The sequence below is a fragment of the Canis lupus genome, chromosome X, assembly GCF_048164855.1.
Source record: "Canis lupus baileyi chromosome X, mCanLup2.hap1, whole genome shotgun sequence".
In the NCBI taxonomy this organism is placed as follows: domain Eukaryota; kingdom Metazoa; phylum Chordata; class Mammalia; order Carnivora; family Canidae; genus Canis; species Canis lupus.
In genome coordinates, this window is record NC_132876.1 from 111823620 (window position 1) to 111848667 (window position 25048).

The 25048-nt window shown below is 39.7% G+C and overlaps 1 protein-coding gene across 13 annotated transcripts in view; it reads right to left on the minus strand.

Moving 5' to 3' along the window:
• The window catches only part of REPS2 (RALBP1 associated Eps domain containing 2), a 231016-nt gene that overhangs the window by 45627 nt on the left and 160341 nt on the right, over positions 1-25048 (minus strand). For 10 of the 13 annotated variants that reach the window (XR_012026586.1, XM_072817502.1, XM_072817501.1 and 7 more), the window contains 3 exons: positions 21242-21303; positions 19346-19438; positions 8601-8657 (listed from right to left, as the gene is read on the minus strand). Coding sequence is in view for 12 of the 13 variants with exons in the window: in XM_072817502.1 (XP_072673603.1) it covers positions 8601-8657; positions 19346-19438; positions 21242-21303 (212 nt within the window). In the remaining variant the exon portion in view is untranslated. The remainder of the gene's footprint in view (positions 1-8600; positions 8658-19345; positions 19439-21241; positions 21304-25048) is intronic. The other 3 variants (XM_072817511.1, XM_072817505.1, XM_072817504.1) reach the window with 2 other exon arrangements.

Sequence of the window (25048 nt, forward strand, 5' to 3'; positions counted from 1 at the left end):
GTGGGCAAAGGCAATCCACTTAAAACATTGAAAATGAAAACAAGACAAAAAATGATGGTCACTTAAATCAGTCTGGTGGAAGTGGGGAATAGGCATATTTGAGAGCTATGTAAACTTGACACTAGCTACATCCTTGGTGATTGATGGTATGTGATAAGTGAAAGGAAAGAACAATGACACATGGAAGCCAGATTTTGATCTTCAACAATGGATAAATGGTTGAGAGGAAAGAGTTTAAAGCAAGAGGAAAAGAAATATGGCAGCATAAAAGCTGAATAAAATTAAGCAGATTCATCACAAGCAGGACTAGAACAACCCACCTCTATCTTCTTATAGCAGTATCTCTCAAATATGAGTTCCAGGGAATATCAGTTCTATGAATTGCCTAGCCAAGGATAGGCTCTGTAAAGAGCCAGATAAATATTTTCAGTTTTACAGGCCATTTGGTCTGTGTGTCTCCAATACAAACGTGCTACACTGCTACTGAGTGCTAAAGCTGCCAAAGACAACAACACAATGGAACATCGGGGTGGCTCAGTTGGTTAAGCATCTGCCTTTGGCTCAGGTCATGATCCCAGGGTCCTGGGATGGAGCCCTGCATTGGGCTTCCTACTCCATATGGAGCCTGCTTCTCCTTCTCCCTCTGCCTGCTGCTCCCCCTGCTTGTTCATTGTCTGGCTCTCTCTCAAATAAAAATCTTTAAAAAAAAAAAAAAACAGACAACACAATAATGGGTGTGACTGTGTTCCAATAAACTTTATCTACAAAAACACGATGATGGGACAGATTTGGCCTGTGGGCCATAGTTTGTCACGCCTGGCCTAGAGAAAACAGATAAGCTTAGGGAACATGGCATAGCCTATATCCCTTCTTGAAATTCACAGAACACATAGCATATCACACACACTCTGAAATCCTGTGAAGTAAAGGAAGCCATTGCTTTCACTTAACCCAGCAGTTCCCAAAATGATTTGGCTTCAACTTCTTATTTTCATGTAACTCCTATTAATATCTAGCAGAACTATGTTCTGTGGAACACACTTTGGGAAACAATGACCTACCGACTGGGTTTAGAGGAACAAAGGAAAAATATTTCATTTGACTCAAATGCCAAATGCCACATTCCACACCTAATCCTTTGAGAGGAGCATTCTACAGATTGTTTGGCAGATCCAGCTCGGGGGAGCCTCTGCTAGACCCCCTTCCCCAAGCATGTGGAGGCAGGGTAAGGATGGGGTTGCCGCCTGGCAAGAAAGGCCTCCCTTTGTTTCTCATTTCCTCCCTCCTTCCTTGCAACAGCAGCTGTCGCTGCTGCCAACTACTTCTCTACATGAATTTATTTACTGGGCTTCCTTTAAAATCTCCTGGACATGAACACAATAAATTCATTCATTATAATAGTTAAAGTAGATGAACAACACAATACTGATAAATTATGGATTTTTTTAAAGTAGCTTAAAACAACATGCCCCAGATTCCGGTGCCACCCAGGCAGGCTAGCTCTGCAAAGGTCCCATAGCTCCCATCTCAGTCCATGTGCTCATTATTAAACCTCCTACCTGGGGCACTGCAAAAACTGCAGTGGGTCTTTTTCTAGCCTTCAGTTATTTTCCCAGTCTGATCCACCCTGCACACACTAAGGAAATAATTTTGTAAAAGCACCTTCTCTCATCAAAACACTTTCCTCAAAGTCCTTCAATTGGTCCCTAAGGCCTATGGCATAGCACCACAGGCCTTAGGGACACTCAGCCAGTTAAAGATCTTCTATCATCTGGCTCCAATTTGCCTCTGCATCATAACTGCATTAGTTTCCCCATATGGATCCCGCTCCAGGCACGTAAGTATTACCTGAATCTTCAAACAGACCAGAAATTCCTTCCCAACTCAATTCTGTTTGTTCTAGACCTTCTAAGCCCAGTGGTTCCCAAATATAGCTGCACAGGAGAATTATCCAGGGAATTTTTATAAATTACAGACTTTTAGATACTACCCCAGACCTCCCTAATTAGAATCTCCTAGGGGTGGAGCACTAGAAACTTCTATTTTAACAAGCTCCCTGGGTAATTTTTATGTAGCCAGTCCAGACCAACTGTGGACCATAGATGGCCTGAACTCATTTAAGAGATGAAAAAACCAAGTCTCCAAGGTCCTGCTCTGAAAAAGGCCACAGGTGCTGCACGAAAAACTAACTAGGCTTCTTAACTGTTTTCTTGTCCATTTACCATGGAGGAATAGGGGTGTCTGCCATATGGTTTCATAAAATAAATAAATATTTGAAGCTGGGCAAAATCTTCAGCAGTAAGACTTTTGTTTTTAAAAGTCAAATTTGCAGGGTGCCTGGCTGGCTCAGTCGGTGGAACATCCAACTCTTGATCTCAGGGTTTTAAGTTTGAGCCCCACCTTGGGTGTAGAGTTACTTTAAAAAAAATAGGGATCCCTGGGTGGCGCAGCGGTTTGGCGCCTGCCTTTGGCCCAGGGCGCGATCCTGGAGACCCGGGATCGAATCCCACGTCGGGCTCCCGGTACATGGAGCCTGCTTCTCCCTCTGCCTGTGTCTCTGCCTCTCTCTCTCTCTCTCTCTCTCTCTGGCTATCATAAATAAATAAAAATTTTAAAAAATATATAAAAAAATAAAAAATAAAATCTTAAAAAATAAAACCTTAAAAGCAAGGAAGTAAGTGTCAAATTTGCAACAAAAAAAAGGCAGAGGGGAGGGGAAATTAGAGAAAGGTGACCAAGAGGTACAAACTTCCAGTTATAAGATAAATAAGTAGTAGAAATGTAATGCACAGCATGGTGACCATAGCTAACACTGCTGTACAATATATAAGAAAGTTATTAAGAGAGTAAAACCCCAAGAGTTCTCATGACAAGAAGGACACTTTTTCTTTTCTTTTTATTGGTGAGGGGGAGAGGGAGAGAGAGAATCCCAAGCAGTCTCCATGCCCAGCCCAGAGCTTGATGTGGGGCTCGATCTCACAACCCTGAGATCATGACCTGAGCTGAAATCAAGAGTCAGATGCTCAATAGACTGAGCCACCCAGGGGCCCCTTCTTTTCATTTTATCTATATGAGAATATGGATGTTAGCTGAACCTATTGTGGTAATCTTTCACAATATATATAAATCAAACCATCGTGCTGTACGTCTGAAATTTACACAGAGATGTATATTACCTTTCAATAAAATTGGGGAAAAAGGTCAAATATCTTTTTAAAAATTAAGTAGTTTAGGAGTGCCTAGGTGGCTCAGTCGGTTAAGCATCCAACTTACCCCTTTTCCTCTCTTTCTGCCTCTGCCCCTCTCCTCGCTCATGCACACTCCCTCTCCCTCTCAAATAAATAAATAAACCTTTTTTTTCCAAAGAGTAAGTAAGTAGTCTAATTGCAGAACTAATTGCTAAAGGTATGGATAATTGATTAATTTATTTTATAAACTCTGTAATACTCATGCTGACAGATTAGAAAAAGGAACTCCAGTTTTATTTATTACTCAAGAATTCAGGCAGATGCCAAGACTGGGAAACACAAAGGCAGCAGCTAAACTGTAGGCAGATGGGCAGACAATCATGCTTTGGCCTCTAGGGAATCTCCAGCATCCCACTGATATTCTAAAGGTCATTTGGTGCCAACCTTTCACCTGACCTCCATCTCTACTAGGTAAGGGCACATTAGAAAAAACCATGTGGTCACATCCAGCCACAGAAGATGCAGAACCAATGGCCAGCAGCACACTGGCCACAGCAAAGCCCATCATGGCATGCCACAATCAGTTTCAGAGAGAAGTTCCAAAAAAGCTGAATTTCTCTGCAAGAACGATGACCAAAATCCATGACCCAAGTCACCTCTGAGAGACAGAAATGGAGCTGATGTGTAAGCACTTGGAGGGCTCAATGTGTTTTGCTTCACTGTCCTTTCCCATGCCTAAGCTGAATGGAAGCACACAGCAAGTACCCAAATCCATGTGGGGAATGAGCTAGTAAGAATCCAACAGTGTTTTGTGTTTTACTGAACAAGTCAAGAATTCATCCTACAGTAACTGGAGCCCCAGAGCACATCAGTTACAGTGCAGAGGCTCTGGAATCAGTCCAGGATTTGTGCTTGCTTGGTATATAACCAGAGCATGTGCTTAACCTCTCTGAGCCACAGTTTCTTCATCTGCACAAGGGGATAATTCACCTAACTCCTAGCATTTGTAAAGATTAAGCAAAACAGCTGTCTAGAGTGCTAAGCACAGTAACATAGTAGCCACTCAATAATGGCAGCTACTATAATAATTAAGAGTAAATATACAAAAAAAAGAGTAAATATACAGAGGCGCCTGGGTGGCTCAGTGTCCGACTCTTGGTTTCGGCTCAGGTCATAATCTCAGGATCATAAGATCGAGCCCCAAGTTGGGGTATTCTATGGGGAGTCTGCTTGAGATTCTCTTTCCCTCTCCCTCTGCCCCTCCCCCTGCTAACGCTCTGTCTCTAAAATAAATAAATTTTTTAAAGAAAAGCGAATAAATATACAATTGGTTTCCCAGGCATAGATTCTGCAACTGCAAAGAGTAGCCAATTCAACATAAAGGACTCTTCCTCTCTTGCCAAAAGATGAAAACCTAGACTGCGAAAGTGCTGACTCCAATTTAGATTATACACAGATCCTATAAAGCAGGCTATCCAAGGTCCAAATTTGTGCCACTGGACATTGCTATCAATATTGGAGGGAAGAAGCTTTTAAAGATAAAAGCTCTTTCAGATTTTAGGGCTGTTTCAGCACAGGTGTCTCAGGCAGCTTATACTGAACATCTCTGGTGGTCCCCTACAGCTGGCCAATCCAACATTGGCAACACCCAGGGGAACGCTGACAGAGGAGCTCAGGGACAACTGCAATAGAAGTGGATAATCAGTGACTATAATGGGCAACTAGTCCCTGGACACAGCAGTCAAATAGCATAATCTCTTGGGGATTTCTGGAATCCACTGGATTATGGACAATAATCCATGAAACAGATTTACTGTGACAAAGAACCATGAGTGCTTTATTTTGGTCTAAAAGACAAATATTTTGGCAATGATGACTGGGATTTTGTTCTTCTATTTCCAATTTCTACTAATAGAACAGAACTCTGAGTCAAGTCTGAGCCCCACCTTCTATTTAACACATACCTAAAGCCATACGATAACGCTCTCTGCAGAGTCAACAACATAGACTTTATAGGTAAGGGGATCTATGACAGGATTCTCTTGAGATTCATATTCCCCACTGAATAAAGGTTGAAAAAAAGATGCCATGTGTATGCTTCTTACCATACCAAATAGATGCTTACTAAACAGGCAGCCACCACCATCACAATTCAAAGATATCTGGATATGAGGCCTTTAGAAATCCCTTTTGCTGGTCCCCCAACCCTGACATATATAGACCTGGCAACAAGAGCAAAAGTATATAAAAATTTCTAAGTGCCTCAAACCCCTAGCTCTAGCCTAACTTGATATTTTACCACACTTAAAATTTTGAATTCCATTCCCAGTTCTGTTGCTCTGTATTAATGTAGTATTTGAAAAACATCTTTTCTAACTAGTGAAAGCTGATAATTAGACTGTAATTAATGTCCCCTTTTGGGTTGACACAGCCCTTCCTGCATGAGCTATGTCCATCAGAAGAAGGTGGCTTTTAATTAGATTAAATTTAATTTCTAACTTTCAATTAGAAATAGCTGGCTAGAGAGGAAACTATAAAAATTAGTTAAGAGTTAAGAGCCAGTCACAAAATAAATCCAGTACTGACGAGGATGTAAGAAGTGGAACAGGAACATTGTTGATGGAGTATAAATCAGTACAAACACTTCATAAAACTGTTTGGCAGTACCTATAGGTACCTATAGGATAGGCTGGACATATGCCTATCCTATGACCCAGCAATTCTACTATAGGCAGAAACCTAAGAGAAATGAAAGTATCCACCTACTCAAAAACTTGTATATGAATATGCACAGCAGCATGATCCATAATTGCCAAAATCTGAAAACTAACCAAATGTCCACCAACAGTGGACAACAGTGATATTTTTGCATATACAATGGAATACTATACAGCAATGACCTATAATTATACACAAGAATATGGATGAATCACACAACATTGTGTAAGCAAGAGAAGCCAGACACAAGAGTATCTACTGTGTGGTTCCACTTATGTAAGGCAGATAACAGGTAAAACTGATCTATGCTGTTACAAGTCAGAAGATTGGTAACCCTAAGGGACAGTAACTGGAAAACAGCCTAAGATGGGCTTTCTGGGGTGCTGGTAATATTTTGTTTCTTGACTTAAGTGCTGATTATACACATGTGTTCAGCTTCTGAAAATTCATTCAGTTGCATGCTCAATGTACACTATTCAATATGTATGTTCTACTTCGATAAAAAGTTAAAAAATAAATCCAGTGGAGCCAATTTCCTGTAATGTCCTTAAAGTGCCACCTAGTGGCACAAGTTAAATGTAAACAAGAGGGAAGTTTTCATTTCTAGCGACTTCAAAAATATGGTCCCATTTCTAGCAGCACGTTCTGGGATTGGGCTGAAAACAGTGCCCTAGACTAAAAACGAACAAACAAACAAAACACTCCTGTGTGGCACACAGAGTTCCTGACACAAGGGTCCAGCAGCAAGTGAAGCTGTCTACTACCCAACACACTAGCAGCAACGAGCTGAGGACACACATCACTTCCCAGCCACACCTGCCATCAGCCACGGTGTGGGAGATTTACAACACAGACATCAGGAAAGGCTACAGAGTGGGGCTGTTCCTTTTTCCAGAGGGAACATTTACCAACACACCAGGAAGTGATACCTACAGAACTTGCTGAACAGAAGAGAGTATTCAGGAGGAGTTGGGAACAAAGAAATCCTTTATCCTGTTTCTCCTGGACAGGCTTCTTTCCCTCTTTCTCACCTTAAAGGCAAGGCCTTAGTCTGGTTTCCTCTATTATGCCTGAGAAACAAAGTTAAGAAGGCCTGCCCACAGCAACTCTTTGAAGCTACTGGTTGAATCAAGAGTATTTGCTCAAGGCTTTATTAGTAAACTGTAACACAGAGAGCATCTTGGTTAGATAAAGGTCCTCAAGGCAAAGCTGCAAACTAAATACAGGCATCACAATTCTTGAGTTAGGAGATGGTAGGTTAAAAGGCCTTATTAGGAGGTCTATCTGTCTTTCCATCAATTCTCCTCCTTCATGTTTCCATTATTTACAGGAAAAGGTGATGATCTGGATTTGGAGCTAAAGACTGTAGTTTGCTGACCCATGACATAGGCAGAGGGCCAGCCAATGAAAGGTCACAAAAGCAGGAAAGAATACCATTCTACTAGAAGTGGTTTAGTAAGCCAGTCCAGCACTCATTCTGGGCTTAGGACCGGCCACTAATTTTTGGTTATCCTAAGTCTGCTCCTCCATATTTGCCAACTAGAACCAGCTTCTGTTTTGCTGGGCCTGGAGCAGTAATAATTATAATAGCTACTTGCCACTGAGGCCTGACTATATGCCAGACACAATTCTAAGTGTTTTACGGATACTAACCCATTTAATCATTTTAACAACCCTATGAAAGTAGATACTATCATCATCCCCACTTTATACATGATGAACCTGAGAGACAGACTAAATAACTTGCCCAAAGATACACAGCCAGCAAGAGGCAGAGATAAAATTTGAACCCCGAGCCCACTTAACTATTCTGTCAGGGTGCCTCCCTGGGTCCGACTCCTAGCTGTCCTCCATTGTCCTTTCCCATTAACACCACAGCACATTTGGACACCCTTCCATCCTGCCCCACTTCCATACTTGCTCCTTCCCTGACACACAGGAGTACTTATTGGTTTTTATCACCATGTGATAAGGGGGACAGAGAAGAGAAATAAATATTCCATTGTTTAGGAATCTAGAAAACAACCATAACTGACCTCTAGGGGAAAGACTGGGGTAGCTTGTTAGTTATGGGAAATACGGCATCCAGCTACTGCCTATAATCCTTGACAATACAACATGAGAAAATGAACTTAAATGAGATACATATACACACTAGGAGAAACTATAAAATGGATGGCATTAGGCAGGAGCATAGGGCAATCTCTGTGCCGTCACAGTTCTTGGCAAAGTATGGGCCTGTTGTAAGCATATTCCATCAGTGGGATGACCTTACAGCATCTTCCAGAGAAATGATGCTAGCAAAGTCAGCTTTACATGATAATACCATGAGCACAATACAGTAAGGGGGGCATCCAAGAAAGAAGACAAGTTACTAGTGGTGGGGTAAAGCTAATTCATTAAGAGGTTTCACAATATAAAGTGTACCCGTGATAATGATAATTGTCAACAAATGAGTTAACAACTCAATTGTCAACTCAGTTGTTAAGAGATGGGTTAAGGGGCACCTTGCTGGCTCAGTCAGAAGAGTGTGCAACTCTTAATATCAGGGTTGTGATTTCGAGCTCCATGCTGTGTGTCAAAATTACCAAAAGAAAATAATTCTGAGACATGGTTGGACAGCATAGCATAATAGGAGGAACTGGCACTCTAAGGCAAGATAACCAGGACTGGAACCGTCATATTAATTCTTACTTGCTGTGGGTGACCTTGAGGAAATTCCTGAAGTTCTCTGTGCCTTGGTTTACTCATCTGTAAAATGAGAATAGCAACAGAACCTATCGTGCATGGTTGTTATGAAGATTAAGCACATATTTGTCAAGCACTTAAAAGAGCATCTAGCATATAAGCACTATATATAATTATTTATTATGCAAAAGTTCTGCCTTTTTTGTTTCCTTTTAAAAACCAGAATAGGGCTAACAACACTTGGCCTTTTGCCACACCAAATATCGTCCACTGACCAAAGTGTGAAAGCTATTCTGGCCAAGATAAATGTTAAGTCAAGTCTGCACTGAGAAAAGCACTTTTGCATTTTGCCTAATGTATGGAAATACTTCATATTTAGAAAATTATTGGTGGGCACAGAAACTGGAAATTCTTGTGACCTTTTGCTTAGCAAGCCTTTGGGCTATGCAATGAGTGATTCCTCTGTCTCCTTCTCCCTCTCTCTCAGTGTTTGTTATCATTACATTTCTAGCACCTCCTCAGAAATCTTTCCCAGCTCTCCTCTTTACAAGAGCTTAGCTAGCTTTGTCACTCACTAGGTGAGAGGCTCCAAGGAACTCACTTTCTGAACCTTAACTTCCTCTGCTGTAAAATAATGTGCAAGGACAGATATGAGAGAGCACAAGCACAAAAAGTGTTAAAATTTAAAAAGACTTAGACATACTCAGAAGCCAGCTCAACACCCCTATAGGGCCAAATCACAAAGTAGTTAGCCAGGCTGAGGGTTCAGAAGCAGGCAGAGGCAGCTGAGAGCTCATACAGAGCAGAGTAACAGGTATTTCAAAGCCCCAGAGGAGGCAGAGGGCCTCCTCCATGCTCATTTCCTGAAGCCAGAGGCTAAGGTGGTACTTTACTACCTGTGAAGCTGCAAAATCAGGATGAAGTCTGGGAAGGTGCTTGGGACTGCCTCCCTAAGAAAGGGAACAGAAGCAGATAGAGCACACAGCCTGCACCCCCCCTGCAGAGAGGGACACCTCGGTGGCTCAGTGGTGGAGCATCCGCCTTCGGCTCAGGGCATGATCCTGGAGTCTGGGATCCAGTCCCACGTCGGGCTCCCTGCATGGAGCCTGCTTCTCCCTCTGCCTATGTCTCTGTCTCTGTGTGTGTGTGTATGTGTGTCTCTCGTGAATAAATAAATAAAATCTTTTTTTTTTAAAGCCTGCAGAGATATGACTAAGATCGTTCCAAATTAGGGTGCCTGGGTGGCTCAGTTGGTTGAGCATCTGCCTTGAGCTCAGGGTCCTGGGATCAAGTCCTGTGTGCAGCTCCCTGCTCAGCAGGAAATCTGCTTCTCTCCTTCCCTCTGCCCGCTGCTTCCTCTGCTCATGTGCTGTCAAATACAGAAAATCTTATGAAAAAAGGAACCAAAAAGAGAATTCTTAACAACAACAAGAAACACCAGAAGAAAAGGAGGGAATACATTCACAATGCTGAAGGAAAATAACGTTCAACCTGCAATTCTGTACAATGCAAAATTACCATTTCAGAGAAAGGACAGTAAGAGTTCACTATCCAGAGAACATGGACGTAAAAAACTAGTAGATGGGGAAAAAAAAGAAAGAAAAAAACTACTACGTGATAGATTTCAGTATATTTGAACCTCCCAATTCCTGGAGTTATCCTAACTACATTATGTATATGATGACAGGTCTTATAAATTCTGAGAGCATGGTGTCTAAAAGTAGCTTCCCAAGTGTCAGTTTATTCTGATGAAGCTTTAAGTGAGTTTTTAAAATTCTAACTGTCCTATCAGAGAGCACTTTTTCCCTTTTTCATAAACATTAATTGAAAGAGAAACTCTTTAAGAGAGAAACTACATAATTTTCCCACCAAAAAGAGCTATCTAAACTACTACCAATTACTTAGCAGTTTACCTCCAAATGCTTGACAGTAGAGACTTGACATTTTGGACTGAAATGTCCGGAGACCTTCACGGACTCTGCAATTTACATACATACCACTCATATAGTCTCCCCAAAATAGAGACTGTACTTATATAAACAAGGTACAAGATGAGATAGGTAAGTTATAAATGAATTATTTACGTGACCCCTTTAGACCTCTGAAAAGAAGTCCATGGAAATTCATTAAGGGAGTTAAAAACCTCAAAAGCCTACAAGGGAACACTGGCCAGTAACGCTGAGAAAGGAATTCAAAATCTGATCATGGAAAAGGGGCCAATCACTGTGTTCCACAGACCTTTCAGATCACCCAAGGAGGCAGAACACCTTACTGTCAAAGGTTTACTAAGCACTTTTATGTGGTACAATCAGGAAACATTTCTGTACCCAGCTGTTATCTCCCTTTTCCACTATTTTCCATTTAATCACTTTAAGAGATGTCTAATACCCTATTAGGCAGATAAACAATACCCTTAACCAGAGTAATACCAACACCCTTAACCTTCTTGGACATTTGTCTGTATTGGTGTTTTTTAAAAGATCTTATGTATTTATTCATGAGAGACACAGAGAGGCAGAGACACAAGCAGAGGGAGAAGCAGGCTCCCTGCGGGGCAGCCAATGTGGGACTCGATCCCAGGACCCCAGGATCATGACTGGAGCTGAAGGCAGATGCCCAACCACTGAGCCACCCAGGTGCCCCTGTATTGTTTTTTATTTTTACTAATAATACTAAAATAAATGTCATCATAAAACTTTTCCTTTTCAACAGTTTTTGGGATAAATTCTAATAGTATTTGTTGAGAGCTGGCAAAGCTATGCATGCTCTTTTAAACAGCAGGGGTTGGGATCCCTGGGTGGCGCAGCGGTTTGGCGCCTGCCTTTGGCCCAGGGCGCGATCCTGGAGACCCGGGATCGAATCCCACGTCGGGCTCCCGGTGCATGGAGCCTGCTTCTCCCTCTGCCTGTGTCTCTGCGCCTCTCTCTCTCTCTCTCTCTCTCTCTCTGTGTAACTATCATAAATAAATAAAAAAAAATAAAATAAACAGCAGGGGTTTATCCTTAATCCACCCTCCACTACTACAATCCCAGTATTTCCACGTAACTGGGAGGCTCAGTCAGTTGAGTATCTACCTTCGGCTCAGGTCATGATCTCAGGGTTCTGGGATCAAGTTCTGTGTTGGATTCCCTACACAGTGGGGTATCTGTTTCTCCCTCTACCTCGGCCCCTCCCCACCTCCTCGTGCTTGCTCACTCTCTTTGTCTCAAATAAATAAATAAAATCTTTAAAATGCCAGTATTTCCTCACTATATCTCTGTCTTCTCTCTAAACTTATCACTATGGCAGTTTCTTCTGCCTTTTTAATTTCTCATCCAATGCCAACTGTTTGAGTACAGCTTTCAAATCCCTTTAATAAATCCTTGAGAGGACTTGCAGAACTCTCAAGATTCAATCAACAGAAGCTGGTCTAAACCACAGTTGTGTCTTCATGTTACACCAACCAAGAGCTATGACGAGCAATTTGAGTCACCTATGAACCAATCCTACAACTAGGGAACATACAGTAAAATGCACTGCCAAAATTAGTATGGGAAAAAAAAAGATCTTACACAATCAGAATCATTCTACTGGAATATTCAACCTTGATAAATTCAAAACAACATTATCTGCAGTGAGAGATAAATTTATCAGAATCTGGGATCCCTGGGTGGCGCAGTGGTTTGGCGCCTGCCTTTGGCCCAGGGCGCGATCCTGGAGACCGGGGATCGAATCCCACATCAGGCTCCCGGTGCATGGAGCCTGCTTCTTCCTCTGCCTGTGTCTCTGCCTCTCTCTCTCTCTCTCTGTGTGACTATCATAAATAAATAAAAATTTAAAAAAAAAATTTATCAGAATCTGATTTTGATTTAAAATAAAGCCTTTTAACTAGAGGATGCAAAAATCAATTTTTAGTTTCAATGATTTTGCTATTGTTTTCCTACTCTCCTTATCATTTATCTCCACTCTACCTCATTTCCTTCCTTCTGCTACCTTTGGGTTTAGCTTACTCTTCTTTTTCTCAATTCTTATGGTGTAAAGTTAGCTTATTGATTTTGGATCCCTTTTTCTTTTTAATATAAGTGCTTATAGTATAAATTCCACCAGAGTACTGTTATTCCGACATCTCATAGGTTTTGATATGTTTTCCCTTTCAGTCATTTCAAGGTATTTTCTAGGTATTTCACTTATAATTTCTTCTTTGACCCACTGGTTTTTTAAGAGTATGCTGCCTAATTTCCACATTTTAGTGAATCTTCTGATACTTCTGTTACTGATTTCTAGTTTCATTTCACTGTGGTCACTTCGTATGATTTCAGTATTTTCAAATTTATTGAGACTTGTTTTGCAGCCTAACATCTGGTCTATCCTGGGGAATGTTCATGTGCACTAGAGAAGAACCTGTCTTGGGCTGTTGTTGGGTGGAGTGTTCTATAGATGTCGCTCAGGTCTAGGGGATTTATACTGCTGTTCACGTCCTCTATTTCCTTACCAGTTTTCTGTCGAGTTGCTCTATCCATTACTAAAAGTGAGATTTTGTAGAACTGCTACTCCCTTCAATTCTATTGGTTTCTGCTTCATACATTTTGGGGCTCTGTTGTTTGGTGTGCATATTTCTATAAAATTTTTTTTTTACCATCTTAATGGAGTGAACCTTGAGTTAATATATAATGTCCTTCTATGTCTTCTAACAATCTTTGTCTTTAAGTCTATTTAGTCTGATGTGACTATAGCCACCCAGGCTCTCTTTTGGTTATTATTTGCATGAGGTATGTTTTTCCACTCTTTTATTTTCAACCTGTTTTTATCATTGGATCAAAAGTGAGTCTCTTATAAACAGTATATAGTTGGAATTATTTTTTAAATCCATCTGTTTCTACCTTTTAATTGGAGACATGTATCCATTTAAAGTAATTAAAAATAAGGAAAGATTTACCCCTGCCATTTGCTGCTTGTTTTCTGTCTTGTACCTATTTGGTTCCTCAGTCCACCCATCACTTCTCTTTTTATGATTAACTGATTGTTTTTCTAGTATACTGTTTTTGTTACCTTCTCATTTTTGTATTTTTTATATCTTTTAGTTTTTTTCCTTAATAGTTACCCTAAGGATTGGTTAACATCTTAACTTTACAACAATCAAATTTGAATTAATACCAACTTAGTGTCAATAGTATACAAAGACTCTCCTCCTTTATAGCCCTCCTGCCCCTTATATTATCATTGTCACAAATTATATCTTTATATGTATGTGCCCATCAACATAGATTCGTAATTATTATTTTAAGCATTTTTCTTTTAAAACCTATAGAAAATAGAAGAGTTACAAATCAACCCTACTGGCTTTGAGATTTACCGACATGGCTGCCTTCACCATTCTTCATTTCTTGTTATGGCTTCGAACTACTGTCTAGCATCCTTTCATTTCAGTCTGGAGGACTCCCTTTAGCATTCATTACTGGGCAGGTCCACTAGTGACAAACTCCTTGAGTGTCTGCTTATTGGGAAATGTCTGTCTCCAGTGACACTATCTGTGGGGGTATAAAGTACCTTCCAAGGCCACCTGTTGCCATCAGATCAGGGTTAGGAGACCCCCTTGGTCTCTGCTAAAACCGTGTTTGCCAGCTAGGAAAGTACTACCCTACGTTGTCTGCTGCCACCAAGTGAGGGACAAGAGGCTAACTCCCAGATTGGTCTTTGATGACCCCAGAGGGAGGCACATCCATGATGTTTAGCTGGTGTAGGGCATGTGTTGTCAAAAAGGTTTCTATCTAGTTTGTCTACCCTTTTCGCAGTCCTTTGGCCAGAGAGGAGACTTTTCTCAAGGTTTTTTTATTTTTTTGAGGGGGGGGTCTACATTTGTTGGTAGTTCCAGGTTGCAAGCTTCTCCAGTATGCAGTCCAGGATATATGGGAGTTGGTTTTTTGTAGGTTTTTTATTGTTGTTTTTTTTTTTTCCTTACAATTCAGGGAACTCATTGCCATGCCATTACTCAAGTCCTAAGGCCCTAGCCAGGCCACTTTCCTGTTTACATCTTTCAAAGTCCTCTTTCTGTTTATTATGTCCAGGGCTCTTAAGTTGTACTCAGCAGTGGGGGGAAGGAGGGAGAAATTAATCTAAGTCATCTTGTCCTCAATTGTGTTTTATGATGCTTCAACTATATTTGCAACAAAATTTTTCTTGGACAGAGGACTATAACACAGATTCAGAGACCTTAAGCACTAGAAGGATCTATCTACTCTAATCTTTACATTTTATAAAACAGGCAGTAGGTCTTGTGAGGCTAATCTGCTTACTTCCCACAAAGTTACAGAGTAGTAGAGCTAAGCAAGACCACGGAAACATTTATATAGCGTTCTACAGCTTTTAGTATGTTTTTTCCTCATCACAGATGAAGATAAATCCTGGGCCTAGACTTTCCTTCTTAATTACAGAAATACTCATTTACATACTGTGATTTTCAGCTCATCTACAGTGTGCACTGTAAGACAGAACAGGGTAACACACTGGAAGAAAGGGAAGGTGCCATCTTAGGTGACAGGTTTGTAAATTCTCTTTAGAATAATTACGAAGTTTCTAATAAATGAATACATAGAAAAAATACTTCTTGACATGTACTAAAATTACATATTGACAAGTGAAAATTAGGATGCCATATATATCTTTGAAAGCTCATTAATATGCTTTATATAAAGCCAACATGCTCTTAAGGTGATTCAATGACTAGTGTACATTACATGAGATCATCTACATATATTATAGCAAAAGATCTCATATTTGATGTATGCCCACTGAATTTTCATTTGATAGAGAGAAAAGCCATGAAATGCTAGAAGCGGTAACATTTCTATATTGTTTATACTTAAAGAATGTTTCCTGCTGTTTTCTTATTAGATATTTAAAGTTCCCAATGAGATAGTACTCCATTTTACTCTATTAAAAATGGATTTAGCAATGTTGTACTATATGTTGGTTAATAAATTTAAATAAAAAATAAAAATGGATTTAGTATGTGCTTAATAGAGATTCAGTATGCATGTTAAGCTTTAATCAAATTTACATGTTAAAAATCTATTAAATAACTCTGTGAGAAACTTACATGATCACCAGTAATGCCCCTCCCCCCCCAAAAGACTGAGAAAAAAAGAACAAGTGTGGGTGAGCTCTAAAACTCTTTATTTCTTCCAGGAGAATTTACTATTTTGTATCACCAACTCTATATTAACTCACAGAAAGAATACTTGAAATGGCAGGATACTAATTTATAAGGACATTTTCTAGAAAAGCATAGTGTCAAATATTTCAGAAGTAGTTCAGGGCCTATAAACTGCCATTTGAGTTTAAGTGAGCCCGTCTTTCCTTCCAAATAAAAGAGGGTAGGATCTTATCTAAAAAGTCGTGTCTAAGAAATTTGGCTTTGAAAGGGAACAGCATGCCCAGCATATTCCTACTGGGTTCAGTATTGCCTTAGAGACCTGATTCTAGCCAGATGACAAAGTTAGATGAAGGACTTGCTGCATGGACTATGGTTTCCTCTCATGGCCATCCAAGTGCATGGCTAGTCCTTCACAATAGCACACACAGAACCTGAGGTACACAGTGGGTAGTCCTTCCAGCAAGACCATTCCATCAAGCCCTCTAACCCTACTGGAGTCAGCCATCTCAAGAAGGCAGAAACTCCCAAGGCCATTCATCAGGATCTGGGTTCTTGTCACCACAGGGTATGGGTACATCCCCTAACCTGACCTTATGCCTCCCACCCTCCCCAACTCAAGAATGCCTTCCACTGTGCCCTTTAAGAACTGGGCATACCATCAACAAATTCCCTACATTCTCAAGTTGGTCTTTGAACATTCCTTCTCTTGCCTTAATTCAGTGTTTCTTAATCCTGGCTATACTTTAGAATCATGTGGGGAGCTTCTTAAAACTCCCAATGCCTGGGCCACCCACCACACCAAAATCTCTTGGGGTAGGACCCAGACCTCAGTAGGTTCAAAGCTCTCCCCCAGATGATTCCAGTGTGTACGAGTACCACTGGGCTAACTGATGCCCTGTGCTATCCCCTCAAGGGCTGTTCCCCCAACAGAACTCTCGTCAGGGTACCTTTCCTCTCCCAAAGCTCTGGCATTACTGGGACTCAAGCGGGCAGGTCACTGGCTCTTCACTGCCATGTTCAAACACTAAATCTCTCTCCCCTAAAATCTACCTTTCTAAATTTCAGGCAGTTCCTTAAACACATGGGGATCTCTTGCATGCCTGAATCATGAATTTGCTTTTTCTTTACAGTAATGCTCTGAACTCCTTGGCCATGTGAAAAGAAAAGTTTTCTTGTTTAAAGCTCACTTCATGGATTACCTTAGCCCTTCCATGAAGCCCTCTTGGTCTAAAGCTTAAAAGTATTGATCAAATGTTTCCTCCACAGTGTTTTCATCCTACAGTGCTATTTTAGTACTCCTGCACTGCCAGTGAGAAGCACTTGCTGTTATAAGGTAAGAAATTAGCTTAAAATCCTGAGCACAGGGATCCCTGGGTGGCGCAGCGGTTTGGCGCCTGCCTTTGGCCCAGGGCGCGATCCTGGAGACCCGGGATCGAATCCCACGTCGGGCTCCCGGTGCATGGAGCCCGCTTCTCCCTCTGCCTGTGTCTCTGCCTCTCTCTCTCTCTGTGTGTGACTATCATAAATAAAAAAAAAAATCCTGAGCACATTAGTCTACAGGGAGCCCCAATACATCAAATGTGGTGTTAATATAAAACTGAAAAGATTATCCTTTGTACCAAAAAACCTCTTTTCTTTTAAAAAGATTATTTCCAGAAGAAATGTGGCATGAGATCAATACTATTAAAGAGATTTAATTATTGGAGTACCAAATAGGCCCTTAGCAAAGAACTGACCCACAGGACAAGCACCTCTGTAGATGGCATTTTACTCAGTTTATATACAGACAAACAGTAGGCTACTAAGTTAAACTCTCATGTTAACACTGCTCTATATGAAACAGTTAACTCTGCTTTTTAGTCATTTATGTTATGAATCAGTCTTTTCAAAAAAATTTATAAATAAATGTGTCACCTCTTTTGATCTGAGCCAAAATACCATGCCCTTGGTCTCTAGCCTGTCCCCAGGAAAATATGGAACACAAACCATTTGATTCTTTATATATTCAATTGGTCTCTCTTGATCTTACCTATAGTATGAAAAATAAAAAGATCTGTTTATTTGAATTTATTCCTTTTCCTAACTCTAGGGCCCCATCTGTATAATTTCCTCCAGATGTCCATATCATACTGAGGCTTAGTGTAAGCAGGGGCCAGCTAAACTGCATTTTATGCTGAAAACCTATACCTCATCTCTCTCACTTGATATAAGTAGAGATACTTTTAGTGTATGTAGAAACAATCTATATATACCTTTGTGGACACATCTACAAATGTACAAATGCTTTTCTCTTACATACTTACAATCTTGAAGGACATCACTGACTGGCCATATAGTTTTTTAAAGTTGTTCCTTTTTAGGGAACAGAATGTTTTCTTGTTTATTATAATCTAGCATTACTCACTTATCAGGTCAAATAATATGAAAATTTTAAATCCAGGAGTGCCTGAGAGGCTCAGTCAGTTAAAGATCTGCCTTCAGCTCAGGTTGTGATCCCCGGGTCCTGGGATCAAGCCCCGAGTCGGGCTCCCTGCTCAGTGTGGAGTCTGCTTCTCCCTCTGCCCCATTCCTTGCTTGTTTTCTCTATCTCTCTCTCTCAAATAAATAAAATCTTTATTTAAAAGTTTTAAATCCAAAATCTCTTTATATTAATCTCTTGTCAGAGCTATTAATAAATTTAAGATTTAAATTATACCAAGTTTCCTTGTTTCTCTCCCCTCAGTACTACAGTTTAAGTCTCGTAAAAAAAGTCTCTGAGGTTTTTTTTCTAAGTCAGTTCAATTGTCCATATATAACAAGGAATACTCAAAAAAAAATTTTAACAGAGCAAAGGAGGAATTCAAAATGCTTAGGTTTGCTGTAATAAAGCTTGCTGTGAAGTAGTAAAAATGACCTCATGAGAGAATAAGCCAGAAAGAAAAATAAAGCAAATACGAAAACAAAACAAACTGAAAACATGACAACTAGAAATCCGAAGCTAACATGTGGTAAACTTTCTTTTTTTGGTTTCAACTCTTCTAAGAAAAACTACTGGCCTCAGATATGATAATTTAACTTTAATCACATAATATAGAGAAGAGGTGACAGATGAAAGTAGTTTGGAAATGTTCTTACCAATATCTTAAGGCTGGTGTAGAATAATGTTTCCTACTCACCAAGCCCTTAGGGTATTGGTTAAGTATTGTATAAATAAAGAGGTGAATGGTCACGCACACTACAGAATTGCAAGCTTTACCAAAATTGACCAGGTTTCTTTACTGTAGGACTTCAAATCCTTTAGTGAGCCCATATGCACTGTGACTCTCCACAAGCGGGCACTGAGGCAGGAGCTGCAAACATGTCTTAATCACAGAGCCCTATTAACATCTCCCAGAAGACTGCTTTATCATAAGCAGTTTGGGAAAGACTAGAATATACAGGTGCCCCATCCAAGTGCTTAGGTGAGACTCTCCCAGGACCAATTAGGAATTTGACACTGCACAAGGACTAAATACAGTCACGTGTTCAGTACCCAGGATTTCCTCGGCTGAATGTGTGTGTCCCACTCACAGTGGAAGAAAAGGGGAAAATAGGGGGAGGGAAGTGGTGAAGGGATTTTCTGCCTGCATTTCTTACACACCTGTTTCTGCAGTCTGAAATCTCCATAGTTAGGCAGCTGAGTTGGAGGCTTGGGATGAGCACTGCGCTCACTGTTTACATTGTGATGGGAAATCTGGTAGACAAAGAAGCAGTCTCATTCATTAACAGTGACTTGAGAATTCCCAGCCCCCCATCAGATCCTTGGTCACTAAGCCCCCAAGCAGGCAGGAAGCCCATCTCAAGCAGGTCAGATGAGGACTGCTAATAGCAGCAACACATTTCACAAGCAGGAAGTAATCACTGTTACTTGTGCAGTAGAAGATAAAGAGGTTGATCACAAAAGTTCTTTCAGACAGGTCTTCCACGCATTCATCCAAGTGGCTCCCAAGCCCCAGTTTAAAACCAGTAGCTAGCTGGTAGATAAGTGCCTCCAGAATGCCCACATTTTGTTGTGACAAAGCCCAGGTTTCCTGTTGGTACCAATCAGGAGTTTGGTCTCATCTAGGTCCTCCACAGTGGGGAATGTGGTGAAAGCCTCATCCTGCCAGAGCAACAGATCACTATCTTACTGTATGCATAGACACTTCAGCTCCATTGATGGGCAGGGCAGGGGCCTTTAGGAGATGGACCTCGGTTTGGGAGCTGGCTCTACCTATTTAATAGCTATGTCACCTTGGCTGACTTGCTTAACCCCTGTATGCTTCAACTTCCTCATCTGTAAAACAATACTACTTCATAGAATTTTCGTGAAAATTAAATAATGCATTGAAAGCACTTATCACAATATCTGTCTACTGCAGATGCTCAAGAAACAGAGCTAATAATTTCAATGAACAGAAATTATAACCAGGGAAAAGCTTAGGACAGAACTAAAGCTTGCCATTAGACATACAGCGGGGACTCAATACTTGTTGACTAATCAACATCTCTTAAAGCCAATCTTAGAGTATTAGAAAGGGGTTTCTCACCCATTTATGTGTCAGGAAGAACAGGGGTTTTTTTATTACCCTTCAAACAGAGGAAGGAAAGCAGTACTCATTGTATTTGCACCTCAAGGTTGAGTGGATGCTAAAAATGATCTAATTCTCTAAAAGAAGGACAAGCAAATGTTAAAAGTGGTTTCAGTGACTCAGCAAGTCCTAAGATGTGCCACATGGAAAGGTATGTTCTAAACCATCTAGAGTAATAAGGTAGAAACTGAGATTGTTTAGAGAGAAATTTTCTGACATTTTCTACTTAAAGTTAGAAGGCCTTTAAAGTCTCTTTAACAGCAATTAATGAAAAGAAAGATCTGTAGCACCCTTTACCACACTCTGCAGATTTGCTGCTTGCTTCTCATTTCTAACTCTACAAGGAGTGTTGATGAATAAGGCCATAGTAGCACATATAAATGAGGCAGAATTAATTCACAAGTGAAACAGATTTTGGTGACACCCTCTCCCAACTCCTGCTGTTTCAGCTTATTGTTCCAAAGGAAAATATCATCCTACAGAAAGCAATATAGGCTCAAAACACAGCACTAACACCATGGTGATGACCATTAATTATGGAGAATTAATACAACTCCTAAAATACTGATGAAAATATACACACCTAAATTATACATAAAAACAAACCATGCCCCCCGCAACTGGAGAAATGCCCATTCTTCTACTCCTTTCTCTATCTGAAAACAATATGCAACCCTCTAGGGCCAAAGGTGAACTACTATGCATTTGTTTGGTTGCTTATTGAGGAAACTTTCCCTTTTCCACATGAGGTTGGGGGGCTGGCTGGATAAGAAATGAAACCACACTCTCTGCTTTGTCCAGATGTCATCGTGGAAATGTGACCAGCCAGTTAGTTCTGTAGCTATCAACCCTTGCAAAGGAAGTACAGTGGTAGGACAACTTCCCTACTATCAAACAGTGCACAGAAATCAACTTCTGTTTCCTACCTGTGACGGACAAGGTCTTGGAGGGAGTGCAGGTGGTGGAGGTAACAATCCTGACTTAGTAGCTGAAAAGAAAAACACATACTGTTAAGAATTACCAAAAACAAAATAAAATACCTTTCCACTTTTTAACTACGAATAGCAATTGCAGTTAACATGTTTAAGTTATTAAAATCCATCTGAAGGCTTAATTTAAAAAAGGAGTATATGCTATTTCTAATCTCTCTTTCATTTTCATCCTACCTAGCCCAAATCCAATTATTTATATAGGCTGTTTTGATTAAGATAGTATAAAACAGTAAAGAAAAGACACCCTTTGATCAAAGGACTAGAACCCAGCATGGGAAAGGCAGTCAATCCCTCATTATTCTGATGTTAATTATTTAGTTTCAAATAATCTAGGCCTTTTGGTTTCTCTAATATTTTTCCCTATCTCTTGGCCATTACACTATTCATTAGCTCAGCAAGTAGGCTACAGAAATGAAGGGAGCCAGAGTCCCCACGAGGCAGCTCTGCTGCTCTGTAAGCTAGTGGATCTGACAGCAGCAGGGGAGTCTCAAAGAGATAGGACTAAATGATGTTGAGGGACCCTTCAAAGATCTCAATTTCCTTTTCTCTCCCTGATCCTTATTAGCAGCAATAATAAAATCTGTTTCTACAATAATGGCCCCATTTAAAGGATGTTTTGAACAAAAATTTGTCTATTTTTTTTAATTTTGTGAGATACAGAGAAAATGTGAGTTAAGCCAAGAACGTCTGAATTTTAACTAAATGAAAATAAACATCTGCTAGTGAATTACAAATCTCATAATTATGCACAAGAAATAAGCTTATTATCACACATTGGCAAGTTAAACCATATTCTTTACAAACTCCTTTAAAAAGCACACTGTGCTCTATATAACCATACCTAGTTTATTGGCAAATATAATATGTGTGCTAATATTTGGACAGTTTTCTGTGACTTAAAAATAAATCATAGCAATGTGCCAAGAACATGAAAGTTTTTGCAAATCACTTTTGATCTGACCTAGCTAGATCATACAAGCCAGAAGATGGAGTTTGGGGCTTTCCACAAAGGTAACTTAAGAGTAATTTCATAGAGATTTGCATTCTGAGCCAGTGCACAGATCTGGTACAACCATGTGGGCCCATCAGTGGCTTCTCTCAATCTGTCTTTCATTAAAATTTATGAAACACATCAGTGGGTCAAAACTCCAGCGGTGGTGAGACCTTGAACAGCCTTTGGTAACAAAGCATGTAGCAGCAAGAAAACAAAAGCCTCAGGAATTATCCATCTTAGGGCACCTCCCTACCCTACTTAAAGGTCCTCAGGATTAAGCCTTTAAATGACCCGTTTCTTTAAAAAAAACTTCTTTTTAAACCTACACATGCTTTTAAAGGAAAGGCCTTGCACCGGAACAAAGTGCATGTTAAAATAACTCTTTATTAACAGAAGAGGACTAAGAATTGATAAGCATTTAATTAAACTTCTGCTTCCAGCAAGAGGGAGTAACAGAGACCAGATTTACTCTTCCATTTGAAACAGCCAAAAACAAACACATGTTTTTTATATGAAACAACAGTTTTAAGATACTGGAGCAAAATGTATAAAACAACAGTTTTCAAGACACTAGGAAATCTGGCAACAAAAGACAGTGATCCCTGAAAGACAGAAAACCAACCAGGGGAGTTGTAGGTTTCGCTGTCTCTACTTAGTGTACTCAGATTCAGGACCTACATCCAGATGCATGTCTGATTCATTTCATTTTTACTATTTTTTAATTAAAAAAAAACAAATGCCTTATTTTTGTAAAATAAGAGAGGAGGGTGTTTCTGAATATACTTTTAAATAAAATCCTATCACCTACGAATACTAACAGCAATTTGGTTTCCTCTTTTCAACCTTTATCTATTTTTTGTTTTTTATTTTACTTACCTGGCTAGAATACCTACTATAAAGTTGACTTATAATAGTCATATGTGCATTCTTATCTTCTCTTGATCTCAAAGGTAAGGCTTTCACTATTTCAACATTAAGTATGGTATTTGCTGTAGGTTTGTGTAGAAACCCTTTAACGGATCATGAAAATTCCCACCATCATTTTAAGTTTTTTTTTTTATAATTTGATTAATTTTAACCAAAACTGCATGTCTACCCACTAAGAGGATAGTATGATTTTCCCCTTATAATTAGTTAATATGATAAGTTACACTATAAATGTTTAAATATTAGAACACCCTTGATGACCTAGGATAATCCCAACTTGGTCAGGTTTTTATATCTGTTAGGTTTAGTTGGCTAATATACTGTCTAGGATTTTTGCCAATTATAAGTGAGACTTATAAGTGGGTTTCCTTTCTCATGTGGTTACTGGTTATGCTTCATTCAGCTGGAGAGTATTCCCCATCTATACTCTGGAACAGGCTGAGATTGTTGAATGTCAGGTAAAACTTGACAGCAGAAGCATCTGGGCCTAGAGTTTTGTTTGAAACAAGATTTTTTTTTTGATGAGTATATAATTTATTCTGGACCATAAAAACATAAAAGATCCTTCTATTCCAGTAATGAACAGAACTGGCCTATCACTGTTAGGGCACTGTTATCACGGATAATTTTATTGCTAAAAACCAATGCATTTGGTATGTCACTTCTTCCTGTTTCCACAGAAAATACACCTTGATCCCATTGTATAGTTCACCTGTGCCCTTGAAACAAGATTTTTAATGATTTCACATTTTAATTGTTACAGGATTATTTAGAATTTCCAATTCTTAAATCAGTTTTGATAAATGATATTTTTCTAGACATTCATTGTCTAAATGTTCATATTTATTGCCAGAAAGGTATTCCTATAACCTCCTCTACTCATCTTAATTTCTGTGCACATAACTTTTGTTTTCCTAATACTGTATCATCACTAGTTTCCTTCATTGAGCTCACCTGACATTTGTCCATTTTATTACCCTTCAAAAACCCAACTTTCCTGAGCCTCTGTATTGTCTGCTTGCTTTCTGTTTCATTGATGTCTGTTCATCTGCTTGCATTTTCTTTCTTTGGGCTTATCCTATTGTTCTTTTTCTAGCTTGAATTATTTGCTTAGCTAATTAATTTCCAGCGTTTCTTCTTTTCTAATGTAAGTGTTTAATGTTACAAATGTTCTCCCAGCTGTCACAGGTTTTGATATGTTCTCATTCGGTTTTAAATTTTTCCTAATTTCCATTACAATTTCTTTTATGATATTAGCTTCTGTCTGAAGTTTATCCTTTAGAATTTCCTTCATGGATAATCTGTTATTAGCAAGTTTATTCAGTTTCTGTGACTGAAAAGTCTTTACCCTCATTCTTGAAAGATTATTTCACTGGGTAGAGATTCTAGACGGACAGCTATATTCTCATAGCACATTAAAACTAACATTCTGCTGTCTTCTGGCTTCCATTACCGCTGTCAAGGAGTCAGGTGGCTACAGAATCGTTGTTTTGGTAATTTGTCTTCTCTCTGGTTGCTGTTTAAATCTCTTTGTGGTGCTCTGCAGTACCAAACTTGACACCAAGTCAGCCTATTTTTTCATCCTCTTTTTCTTTCATAATCTGCTGAACTTCACTGGACTTTCTGAACCATGTGGTATCCTGTTTACTCTGGGAAATTCTGATTCTGCCATTTTCTCTTATCTCTCCTTCTGGAGTTCTTTGTCTCAACTGTGCTATGTTTGGGATAATTTTCTTTTTTTATAAAAAGATAAAAGATTTTATTTAGTTATTCATGAGACACAGGCAGAGGGAGAAGCAGGCTCCATGCAGGGAGCCCGA